Source organism: Suricata suricatta, chromosome 8 (genome assembly GCF_006229205.1).
Source record: "Suricata suricatta isolate VVHF042 chromosome 8, meerkat_22Aug2017_6uvM2_HiC, whole genome shotgun sequence".
In the NCBI taxonomy this organism is placed as follows: domain Eukaryota; kingdom Metazoa; phylum Chordata; class Mammalia; order Carnivora; family Herpestidae; genus Suricata; species Suricata suricatta.
In genome coordinates, this window is record NC_043707.1 from 58,642,158 (window position 1) to 58,655,719 (window position 13,562).

At 34.2% G+C, this 13,562-nt stretch overlaps 1 protein-coding gene across 1 annotated transcript in view; it reads right to left on the reverse strand.

Annotated features, from left to right (window-relative positions):
• The window catches only part of SLC30A7 (solute carrier family 30 member 7), an 84,005-nt gene that overhangs the window by 53,838 nt on the left and 16,605 nt on the right, over positions 1-13,562 (reverse strand). The window contains exons 4-6 of the mRNA XM_029946653.1: positions 12,525-12,612; positions 11,739-11,865; positions 1,259-1,402 (exon numbers count right to left, since the gene is read on the reverse strand). Coding sequence (XP_029802513.1) covers positions 1,259-1,402; positions 11,739-11,865; positions 12,525-12,612 — 359 coding nt within the window. The remainder of the gene's footprint in view (positions 1-1,258; positions 1,403-11,738; positions 11,866-12,524; positions 12,613-13,562) is intronic.

The following is a 13,562-nucleotide window of genomic DNA, read 5'->3' on the forward strand; positions in this document are numbered from 1 at the left end:
TCCAAAGCTCAAGAATCCCAGAAGTGAAAGGAACCTAGATCTCTAGACTGAATGAGAAACAGTATCCACACTCCTTTACCCCATCGGCCAAAGAGCAAGATACAAACTTTTACTGCTTGAGTCACTGAGACATGAGTAGTTAAAGCAAGCAAGTTAAAAACCAGCTAGCTTTACTGACAGTAAGCATTCCAAAAAATATGAGGCTCACACAATTTCCCAATAAGACTACAATGTCTCTTACAGGCAAAATGGAATCATGGCCCTATTACATTTGTATCCTCAGACTGGCAATATATACTGAAGGCAGAAATAACAGTCAAGAGAAAATTTTGTACTCAGATTTCCTCGTGTTTGAAGCCTAGCATTTCCTTTTGCCGGTCACATTTCCATGTGCCATGATGTCATATAATTCTTCCTTGCCACTTACTCTTGTCACCTTGGCCAAAAAAAAAGAAGGGAGGCTTCCTTTCACCTACTTAGAATCTTATTACAGTGCATTGCTGAAGGCATAAAAAAAATTCTAGAGCAACAAACAAGAGATGAATTGTAAATATTGGTGGTAATGTTAGAAAAGTAATGATTCTAGATAGCATATCCTTTTATAAGCAACATGGTTACCAATCCTTTGTTTTTTAATAAAATGTAGGAATTAACTAATGAAACTGCCAATTTATAGATCATCAAAAATAATTTTTGATAATAGATCACTATGTAATTTTTGGAATGTAATTCTGAAGCTGTTCAAAGAATAGACAAACTACTATAAACAGAATTTCTATTTAAGGTTTGTTATAGTACTTATAAAGGTAGAAAATAGGAACAGAATTATTGCAAAAAACCTGTTTTATGCTGATAAATATCATTTATCCATATACTAAATTGAGAAAAAAGGAGCTCAAATCATCTCACTGACATATGTATTTCAAGAAAAATATTGCTTTTTGTGATTATGTATTCTCAAAATTTTAAAAATACAATGATTTTGATGGACTTTTAGTAATAACCACAGTAAGTCCATCAAAAACAAATGTTTAAATGCTAAGTCTTATGTTTCTAGGATGCTAGAACTTCATTATACTGAGTTAATTTCATCATACACTAAAAAGGAACTAGCCCTGGGAGCCATTTAGTCTGATTCATTAGAAAGGAAGTTGATTACAAAACTCTTTCAAGGGACAATTTCAATGAAAAGAGTAATCTATACAAAATTTCTGTGTATTTCTGTGTATCCGTTTGAAAATCTTCTGGCTGTACTCACCATGAGAATGAAAGTGTCCATGTCCATGAGCATGATCATGACCATGTGCAGCACCATGTTTCAATTCATGACTATGGCAATGATCTCCATGGCCATGTGCCTGATCCAGAACACCATTAAAGAGGGAATGACTGTGTCCATGGCCTAAAAAGTAGTTAGAACAAAAGGTAAGTAAGACTATATTACATAAATGATTACAATAACATGACATTAGTGAAAAGAACTAGCGCTAAAGAGAGATTCAATTAAATAAACATTTCTTGCAAAAAGTGTTACAGATTCATTAAAACAATACTGAGTTCCTCCCACCACGAAGTACAGGAAGGAAATAAAAGTATAGAGACAAGTGGTATACTTTACTGAAGATGAAAATAAGTGAGAAAGTACACAGAAATATTTAAAGAGCTTACAGATAATGTTATTCATTCATTCAAGAGGAACATACTATGTTCTAGGCACTGCTCTGAGCACTGGGAATAAAGTGGTGAAGAGCACAGACAGAAATCTTGGCTAAGACTTTGCAAAGTGCTATTATATATACTAATAAAAATAAAACAAGATGCATGCATATGGTCACTTTGAGTCAGAGAAGCTGCTGTATTTGTTAAAAGGATCAGTAAAAGTACATTGTAACAGGTAGAATCCTTAGGAAAAAAACAGAAACAAAATAATGCAGATTCCTCTCTCCATAGCAGACCTAAAACTAAACTATCAAAGAAACATCTTACACAAACTATTGCAAAGCACATATGAACCTGATTCAAAAATATCACTAATATTCACAAAAATCTTAAATTCCAGTAAACTAAAAACAGCATAGTGTTATATGGAAAACCATGAATAATGGGGAGATCAACTTCCAAAATGGTGGTGAGGAGATACTGGCAAATTAGTTCTTTCTCTAAAACGACAAGAACACAAGGGACACATCTGAAAACCAACCATGTCAGACCGCTAGCAACTAACCAAAACCAGGAAATGAACTAAAAGGCACCCATCCAAGAAGAAACTACCAAACCTCAGGAAGACTAGAGGGTTTCTGCTGTTTCTACTTGGGGCTATTGCCGTTTCACCTCCTGCCCCAGCTCAGCCTAAAGCAGCCGAAAGCCAGTGGCACTGCAAACAATGGAGAGATGTGGTTCCTTCTGAAGCTCTTGGAACGCACCATTTCCAGAGCACACAGTCCGTATTTTGTCCAAACTCACAGTTCCCTAGAAAAATCTCTCTTCTCAATGTGGTGACTATTAGACTCACAGGTCAGCTCTAAAAATTTAAAGCCCACATGCTGTAGGAAAGCAATTTGTCCAAGAAAGCCTCACAACAAGAAAAACAACAGTATCAGCAACAACAAACCTTGATGGAAGACGTTAAAGTAATGATGCCAGATCACCATAAAATGTACAGCTTTCACCAACAACAAAAATTATGCAAAGAAAGAGGAAAGTATGCCACATTCACAGGAAAAAAAGGCAGCCAACAGAAAATGTTCCTCAAGGCAATGGAGACTTTGGACTTAACAGACAGAAGACTTTATATCAGCCTTTATAAATATGTTCAAAGACATAAGGAAATCCATAGCTAAAGAATGAACGTATAACAATGATGACTCACCAAATAGAAAAATAAGTGACAAGAAATTACAAAAAGGAACCAAACAAAAACTCTGGAGTGAAAAAAATACAATAACTGAAACAAAACATTTATTATAATGTAAACTTGAACATGTATCAACAGAGGTTATCCACTCTGAGGAGCAGAAAAAAAGAAAATTAAGAAAAAGAAACAGCCTCAGAGACATGTGGAAACAGCGAGTGTACCATATCAAGCATAGCAAGAATCTCAGAAAAAGAAAGTAGGAGACAGAAAAAAAAATTGATGAAAAATATTAATCTACACATCCAAAAAACTTAGGAAAATAAAAAAAAAGAACAAACTCAAATGTGGCCATATCTAGAAACATCATGGTCAAGCTGATGAATGTCAAAGAGACACTGAAAGTTGTACACCAAGATAAAAAATAACTTACCATATATAAAGAAACCTGAGTAGGATTAACTGGTGACTTCTCCACAAAAACCATGGAGGTCAAAGGCCAGTGGGATGACAAAATCAGAATGTTAGAAAAAGACTCAAATCTAAATTCACCTCCTTCCTTTAGAAATAAAGGACATATAAGACATTACTATATCAACAAAAACACTATCTGCAAATGAGATGAAAGAACACTAAATAGTAACTCAAATAAATACACAGAGAGAAATAAAGAGCTTGATAAAGGCACTGATGAAAGAGAGGATGAATGTATTTTTAAATTGGTGACTCATTTCTTTTGCAGGTTTTAAGAGACAGTTGCATAAAGTAATAATTATAAAACTGTATTGATGGGCTTACATCATAAAATATGTAATTTGTCTGACAACAATAGTACAAGGAAGGGAGGTACATATGTAGGTGTCCTCGACTGAAGGTTTGTGCACTACTAAACTACTATTAATCTGAACTAACTTGTTTTAAATTAAGATGCTACTTGTAATCCTCAGGACAACAATGAAGAAAATATTCAAAATTATATAGTAAAAAAAACAACAGCATTAACAGAAAGTATCCATTTAAAAAACAAGAGTCAGGGAATAAAGTAAAAAAAAAGGACCCAAGATACAGGAAACAAATATTTAAATGGAAGATGGAAATCCTACCTCAGTAGTAATTACATGAAATGCAAATTGTTTAAATATCCTAACTGAATGACAGGGATAGAATGTGTTAAAACAAAGATGATCTACTCATATTCTGCTATAAGAGCTACACTTTAGATTTGAAGACATAAATAAGCTGAAAGGAAAAAGAAAGAAAAATACACCATGCAAGCAGTAAAAGAAAGAAAGAAAGAAAGAAATGAAGGAAGGAGGGAAGGAAAGAGAGAGACAGCAAGAAAAGACCTGGAATGGTTATAATATCACACAAAATAAACTGTAAGCCAAAAATTATTGTAAGACACAAACAGCATCACATAAAAACATGTTCCATCATCAGAAAGACATAATGATTATAAACATACTGCACTGAAACAATATAGCTCCAAAATAAATGAAGCAAAACCTAAAATAATTGACTGAAAAAATATATAATTTAATAATTATAGTTGGAGACTTAAATACCTACTTTCAATAATAAAAAGACAACTCAGCAGAAGATCAACAACAACAACAAAAAACTCCAGAAGGTTAAACAACTATGAACAAATTAGACCTAATATCTAAAGAACAGAATACATATTCTCAAGTGCACATGGAACACTGTCCATACAGATCAAATGCTAGGTCATAAAACAAGGCTCAGTAAATTGACAAAAATTAAAAAAAGAATAAAACTGAAATCATATAAAGTGTGTCATCTGATCACAATGGAATTAAATTAGATATCAATGACAGAAGAAAATCAAAAGACACAGCCTTAAATAACTAATGAATCAAAGAAGAAATCACAAGGGAAACGGAAAAATACTTTGAGCAGGGTCTGGGTGGCTCATTCTGTTGAGCATCTGACTTCATCTCAGGTCATGATCTCACAGTTGGTGAGTTCAAGTCCTGCGTCGGGCTCTGTGCTGACAGCTCAGAGCCTGAAGCCTGCTTTGGGTTCTGTGTCTCCCTCTCTCTCTGCCCCCTCCCTGCCTCATGTTTGGTTTCTCTCTCTCAAAATAAACATTAAAAAAGATTTAAAAATATATAAAAACAAATAAAAATACTTTGAGATGAGCAAAAATGAAAACATAACATACCAATCTTTGAGATACTTCAGCAATGCTCAGAAAAAAAATTTGCCTCTGCTAAAAAAAATCCCTCAAATTAATAATCTAATTTCCTACCTTAAGAAATTTAAAAAAAAGAGCAAACTAAAGGCAAAGCAAGGAGAAGAAAGGACATAAAAATATTAAAGCAGAAATAAAATTAAATATAGAGAGAAGAAAAATGGGGGGAAAATCAATAAAACCAAAAGGGCGCTTTTGGAAAAAAAAAAATCAACAAAATTGATAAACATTTAACTGGACTAACCAAAAAAAAAAATGATAGAAGGCACAAATTACTAAAACTGGTAAAGAAAGCTCTTCACTGTTGACTTTATGGAAATAAAATAAATATTTTTTAAAACATACTATACCCATGAATTCAGCAAAGTCGTAGGGTACAAAATCAATGTATAGAAGTTGGTTGCATTTTTATACACCAATAATAAAGCAACAGAAAGAAAAATCAAGAAACTGATCCCACTTACAATTGCAGGAAAACCATAAAATACCTAGGAATAAACCTAACCAAAGATGTAAAAGACCTATACGATGAAAACTATAGAGAACCTATGAAAGAAATTGAAGAAGACACAAAGAAATGGAAAAACACTCCGTGCTCATGGATCGGAAGAATAAACATTGTTAAAATGTCATTATTACCCAAAGCAATCTACACATTCAGTGCAATCCCAATCAATATTGCACCAGCATTCTTCTCAAATTGGAACAAACTATCCAAAATTTGTATGGAACCACAAAAGACCATGTATAGCCAAAGTAATATTGAAGAAGAAAACCAAAATGGGAGGCATCACAATCCCAGACCTTAGCTTCTACTACAAAGCTGTTATCATCAAGACAGGATGGTATTGTCACAAAAACAGACACATAGACCAATGGAATAGAATAGAGAACCCAGAACTGGGCCCACAAATGTATGGCCAATTAATCTTTGACAAAGCAGGAAAGAGTATGCGATGGAAAAAAGACAGCCTCTTTAACAGATGGTGCTGGAAGAACTGGATGGCAACAGGCAAAAGAATGAAACTAGACCACTTTCTTACACCATACACAAAAATAAACTCAACATGGATGAAGGGCCTGAACGTGAGACAGGAAACCATCAAAACCCTAGAGGAGAAAGGAGGAAACAGCCTCCTTGACTTCAACCACAGCAATTTCCTACTCCACACACCCCCAAAGGCAAGGGAATCAAAAACAAAAATAAGCTATTGGGACCTCATCAAGATAAAAAGCTTCTTCACTGCAAAGGAAACAATAAAACTAATAGGTAACCGACGGAATGGGAAAAGATAGTTATAAATGACATATCGGATAAAGGGCTAGAGTCCAAAATCTATAAGGAACTCATCAAACTCCACATCCGAAAAATGAATAATGCAGTGAAGAAATGGGCAGAAGAACTGAATAGACACTTCTCCAAAGAGGACATCCAGATGGCCAACAGACACATGAAACGATGTTCAGTGTCACTCATCATCACGGAAATACAAATCAAAACCACATGGAAATACCACCTGACACTGGACAGAGTGGCTAAAATGAACAAGTTAAGAGACTATACATGCTGGTGAGGATGTGGAGAAACAGGCACCCTACTACACTGTTGGTGGGAATGTAAACTGGTACAGCTGCTCTGGAAAACAGTGTGGAGGGTCCTCAAAAAATTATCAATAGAACTCCCCTATGACCCAGCAATAGCACTGCTAGGGATATACCCAAGGGATACAGGAGTGCTGATGCACAGGGGCACATGCACCCCAATGTTCGTAGCAGCACTGTCAACAATAGCCAAATCATGGAAAGAGCCTAAATGTCCATCAACTGATGAATGGATCAAGAAGATGTGGTTTATCTATACAATGGAGTACTACATGGCAATGAGAAAGAATGAAATCTGGTCATTTGTAGCAATGTGGATGGAACTTGAGGGTGTCATGCTAAGCAAAATAAGTCAGGCAGAGAAGGACAGATACCAATGTTTGCACTCATAGGTCTAACAGGAGAAACTTAAAAGAAGACCATGGGAAGGAGAAGGGGGGAAAAAGTGTAAGGAAAAGGGAGTGAGACAAATCATGAGAGACTCTTGAATACTGAAAACAAACTGAGGGCTGAGGGGGAAGGGGAAAAGGGAAGGGAGGTGATGGTCATGGGAAAAGGGAAGGGGGCTCTTGTGGGGAAGAGCACTGGGTGTTATATGGAAACCAACATGACAATAAACTATTAAAAAACACATACTATAAACAAGTAAACAAATAGGATAACTTGGATGAAATGGACAAACAAATGCACAAACATTTCTAGAAACGTACACACTACTGAAACTGACTCATGAAGAAAGAGAGCTTTTAATAGGCCTATAATAAGCAAAAACAAAAAAAGAAAATAATAATAATTTAGAACTTCTGAAAACACCCCATGTCCTGATGGCTTCACTACTGAATTCTGCCAAACATTTTAAAAATACTTCACACTCACCCCTACCCATTTCCTTAAACAAATAACAAACAGAAGAGGGGCACTCGGGTTGCTCAGTTGGTTGAGCATTTAACTCTTGATTTTGGGTCAGGGCATGATCTCAGGATGGTATGACAGACCCCTGAATCAGGCTCCACTTTGCGTAGAGTCCGCTTAAGATTCTCTCTCTCGCTCCCTCCGCCCCTTTTCCCTGCTCATGCTCTTTCTCTCTCTAAAATAAAAATAAATAGAAGAAAAGAGAACACTTCCCAACTCATTCCATAAGGCCAGTATTACCCTGATACCCTACACACTACAGACTAAAAAATTCCTTAAGAATATAGACACAACATCTTCAACAATATACTAGCAAACCAGATAAAGCAATATACAAAAAAGATAAACCATGGCCAAATGGGATTTATCCCAAGAATGCAAAGGTGGTTTAATATCCAAAATTCAAGCAATGTAATTAATACACCATATTAATAGGATAAAGGATAAAAACCAGCTATCATCTCACAAAGTGAAGGAAAAAGTTGTGACAAAGCCCAGTCCCCTTTCATGATAAAAACACTGAGTAAACTAGGAATAGAAATAAACTTCCTCAACCTGATAAAAGGCATTTCTGAAAAACCCACAGCTAACACAGCGAACAGAATATTTAATGAATATTGAATGCTTTCATCCTAAAATCGAAAATAGACAAGAAGACTGTCCTCTTGTACCACTTCTATTTAATACTGTACTGAATGATCTGACCAGGACAATTAAACAAGAGGAAAAAAAAAAGCATTCAAATGGGAAAGGAAGAAGCAAACTATCTCTATTTGCAGATGACAGGACACTAAAAAATTCTACAGAATCCAATAAAAACCTATCATAATATTGAACAATTTCAACAATGTGGCAAGATACAAGATCAGCATACAAAACTGAACTGTATCCTTATACTTTAGTATAGAACAATCTAAAAGTGAAATTAAAAAAACAATCACACTTATAATATCTACAACAAAAAGAAAGCCTAATTGTAAAGTTAAGTGTGTGAAACATGTACATTTTAATAACTATAAAACATTTAGAAAGAAATTAAAGAAGCTGTAAACAAATGTGAAGACATCCCATGTTCATGGACCAGAAGACTTAATTAGCATTGTTAAGATGACAATACTCCCCAAATTCATCTACAGATTCAATATAATTTCTATCAAAATCCTAACTTCCTTTTTTTTTGCAGAAATTGATAAGCCTGATATTAAAATTTATATGGAAATGCAAGAGGGGATCCAGAATAAGTAAAATAATCTTAAACAAAAATCCTGAATAACTCACATGTTCCAATTTCAAAACCTACCTCAAATGTACATTAAACAAGACAGTAGAGTATTGGCATAAGGATAGACATTTGGATCAATGAAATAGAACTGAAAGTCCAGAATGAACTCTCACATTTATAGTCATCGATTGTTGACAAGTGTTAACACAATTTTGTGGGGGGAAAATAACCTTTTTAACATGGTGCTGAGACAACCAGTTATCTATATACAAGAAAATGATATTGGGCCCATACCTCAAACGATATACAAAAATTGACTGAAAATGAATCACACGCCCAAATGTAGACCTGAATAGATACATTTAACCACAAAATTTAAAAATGGTTCCTTATGAGAAATCTATCAATGTAATTACAAATTTTAAATTAAGGAGGAAAAAATGATTACTTCAATAGATGCAGGAATAAAAACTAATATCCTTAACTTGATAAGACAGTTTCAACAGAAATAGACCATAAACATCAAACCAAATGGTAAAAATTCAGTAGCATTCTTCATTAAATTAATGAAGAATTTATATTAAAACATGCTGATGTTTGCATTTTCCTCCAGAGATTCTGATAAAAATGTTCTGGGATTAAACCTGGGCATTCAAGTTTTTTTAAGTTACTCAGGTGACTATCCAGGTTGACACATGGATGCAAAACTCTCAGTATTTCTAATCAACAATATGCTAGGGGCCCTGGCTATACAATAAGATAAGCAGGAGTAGTAATTTTTATTCTTAATAGTAATAAAAATATTCAGCTACCTAAAAATAAACTGATCAAAAAATACAAAGATCTTTATTAAAATAGCTAAGACAATTTAGTAAAAGACAAAAAAACATTTTATACATACCCAATCAAAATCCCAAAAAGATTTTTCATACAACTTGATAAGCTGATGAAAAAACCAAATGGGCAAGACAGGCCCAAACAATTTTAAAAGGTCACTTAATATAGGCTAAAAGTGCTCTTTTACATCAATGGGGTAAAAGGCAGGTTAATAATTGGTGCTTGGAAAATGGCTTATTCACACTGAAAAAAAAAGTTAAGTCCTGACTCACACCACCACAAAAATAAATTACATATAGATGAAGAAACAAAATGGATGGAGGGAAAAAACTCTAAATTTTAGCAGTATTAAAATATGAGACATGTTTATGATTCAGGAGTTAGAAATTTCTCAAAGTAGAAAACATACCAGAAAAAATGTAAGACAGAAATACCAAGACTATTTCAAAATTAAGAACACCTACATAAAAGTTTAAAGATAAGCCATAGATTGGGAAAAGATGCTTGCAACACATAAAACAAAGGATTAGTATAAAAATATATAAAAATTATTAAAAATGGATTAACAATAAGATGACAGAAAAACAAGCAGAAATAACTAGTTCAAGAAGAGAATAAATTTGAATGGCCTAAAAACATATGAAAAGATTTTCAACCTCACTACTAAACAAGAAATAACAAATAAAATGAGATATCACTTTTATCAAAAATTAGCAAAACAAGTCTGAAACCCTAATAATAAGTTTTGTGTTTATTTTCTTTTTTTTAATTTCTTTTGAAAGAGGGTATGTGCAAGCATGAGAGGGGGAGGGACAGCGAGCGTGGGAAAGAGAGAATCCCAAGCAGCCTCTGTGCTATGGCTTGCTTGGTCTCATGCCTATGAGATCATGACCTGAGCTGAGATCAAGAGTAGGACACCTCACAGACTGAGCCACCCAGGCGCCTCTCTCGTAATAATAAGTTTAAATGTAAATGGGAGGAAATCAGTACCGGTATTCATTGCGGGGATAAATGTGAACAGCAGTCCTTTTGAGGGCAATTTGCTCCTGTCTACTGAAACTGAAAACTGTATTTCCTATGTTCCAGCAACTCTATTTATATTCCAGCACAGTGCAATTCAAAGAACTTTCCGTAACAATAGAAATGTTCTGTATCTGCTGCCCGATATGGTAGCTCTATGTGGCTACTGAGCACTTAAAATGTCACTAGTGTAACTGAAGAAGTGACTTTTTAATTTTATTAAATTTAATTAACCATAATTTAAATTTAAATAGCCACGTGTGACTAATAGCTACGATATGGGACAGCACAGCTCTGGAAAAACACCTGCCTATGTTCACAAGGATACGTTTCATATGGAAATGACTAAAAGTGTATCTACAGAATACCAGTTAAATAAGCCGTGGTACTCCACACTATGGAGTTTTATGTGTCAACAAGAGAAGGCAGACTGATAATTAACAAATAGAAGGATCTCAAAGACAGATTGTATAATAAATTTCATACCCATGTATACTATAATTTTTAGTAACTAGCTCTGTTTTATGTTTTTTAATGTTTGTTTGTTGATGTTATATAAATGGTGTCACACTAAGCAGATGAGCTACAGAAGTGTGGAAGGATTCACACCAAACTGATAATGTGTAACTCTGAGATGGCACGGAGATGGAGATAAATGGAGAAGTGGGAGTGATGGTTCAGGTACATTAACAAGTGTCTACTAACATATTATTTCTGTTGTTAAAAATCAACATGCGGTTCTGGGTGGCTCAGTGGGTTAAGCGTCAGACTCTAGATTTTGGCTCAGGTCGTGATCTCACAGTTTGTGAGATGGAGCCCCACGTTGGGCTCTGCATTGACAAGGCGGAACCTGCCTGGGATTCTCTCTCTCCCTTTCTCTCTGCCCCTCCTCCACTCATGCTCTCTCTCTCTGCTCCATCTCCACTCATACTTTCTCTCTCTCTCTCTCTCTCTCTCTCTCTGTCAAATAAACTTAAAAAAACAACATAGACTTAAACTTTAAAATTTATCAATTTTCAAAAGTGATAATTATGATGGAAAAGAGAAAATGAAGAAACAAAGCGTTCTAACCATCATACCAGAGCCATGAGAATGTCCATGACCTCCATGCTTGAAAACAAATATTCCTATTAGGTTTACCACAAACCCAAGAATTGAAACAAGAAGCAGTCTCTCATGGTGTACATCTGGAGGGGCTAATGCTCTCTAGAAAACACATAATACAAAGAAAGAGCACTGATATAATTTTTGAGTGGTCAACTGCTAAAAACAAAAAGAAGTGTTTAAAATTTTTGAGTTATTTTCAGAATTAAAAGCACTCCACAAATATACGTTAAAACAGCTTCTAGAAAAAAACATGCTCAAATACCACAGACAAGGTAGTAATTACTATTTTTAAATACACACAAATATTTAAAAGCATGACTATTTGGTCTAAAACCTCTTTGGTATCTTAAAATACTGCCATTCATTTCAGATTCCTTGATCTTTTAATTTTCTCTTTATATTTCTTTAATATACCAAATATTACAGTTTCACTGACAAAACTCTCAGGTTCTAGTTTAAGAACTCTTCCCAGCTGACCTCACTATCCAGACTGTGCCTTTACTTTCCACAGCGTCTACACTTCACTCATAGCTTATAAAAGAACTATCATTTAATTGTTTTCAATTTCAAGTAGTTTCACATATATTTAATTTTTTCAACTATTTTGTAAGCTCCTCTTACATATTTTATCTAATCCAAGACTGTCCTCAGTAATACTTAATAACAGTGTGAAGACAGCTTTATACATGTATCTTTAGTTCATAAACATTTTCATTGTAGCAATGTAATTTACTGACTCTAATCATTATCTACAATACCTCAACTCCTTCTGAGAAAATAAAAAAAGCAGTGAAGATCAAAAACAGGCCATTGACAAAGCCAGCCAGAACTTCCGCTCTAACATACCTAAAGAAGAGCAAAATAAACAGCTGAATTATTGTTTCTTAAAAATCAAATCATAAATTTATATACAGTCAGAGATTCTAAACCATATTATAAGGTTAAATGCAGTCAGCAAAGTCCTAGTATTTACAGTATAGTATGTTTTATTCTACATATACTGTAGAAATGAGGAAATGACTTTAATTATTATGAATTATGTATAATAGCAAAATACCATATGATACCTCCATCTCTACAAGACAATCAAAAGACCTTCTTAGAGTAAATAGGTTTACAAAGACCCTTCACAGAAATATAAATCTCAACTTGCCCCTAGAGAAGAAAAAATAGGACTAGAAAAGGGGGCAAAGAAGGAAGGATCTAAAAGATACCAAGTAGAAGAAAAGGACTTTTCTAAAAGAGAGGTTTTAATAAATTATTATTTGCTTCTTTTCTAAAAACTCATATTTTTTGTTTTATAACTTTTAGCTTTGAAATCTTTGGAAAATGGAACTTTGATCTGAAGGAAAATAAAACCTAGGATCCTAGAGCCAACTTAGGATTTATATTCCTAATCACTCTTTTCTAAGATTAGTACATTTAACAAAAATTTTTCAATTACCTATTTTTAGAATCAATCCTGGCTTCACAAAGTTCTAATTAAACTTTTTTAAATGCCTACCTTTTTCTCCATGGACCTCTGAAGCTTTCTGTTTCCTACCTGCAAAGCTTCAGGGAAAAATTCTATTTTTCCATTAAGGTATATTTGGCTTACAGTCATCAGGAACTTTAACTTGGCAGTTTAAATGTCCTAACATGATTCAAAGGGTGCTGAGAGCAGTTAATCACTATGGTCCTTAAATAATATAGGAACATCAAAAATACTGCTTTTACTAGCTCTAGATAACTTCTAGATAATACAAGCTTTACTGTAAAAGATATTTTTAAAGAGAACAAACTATCTGATGTGTACT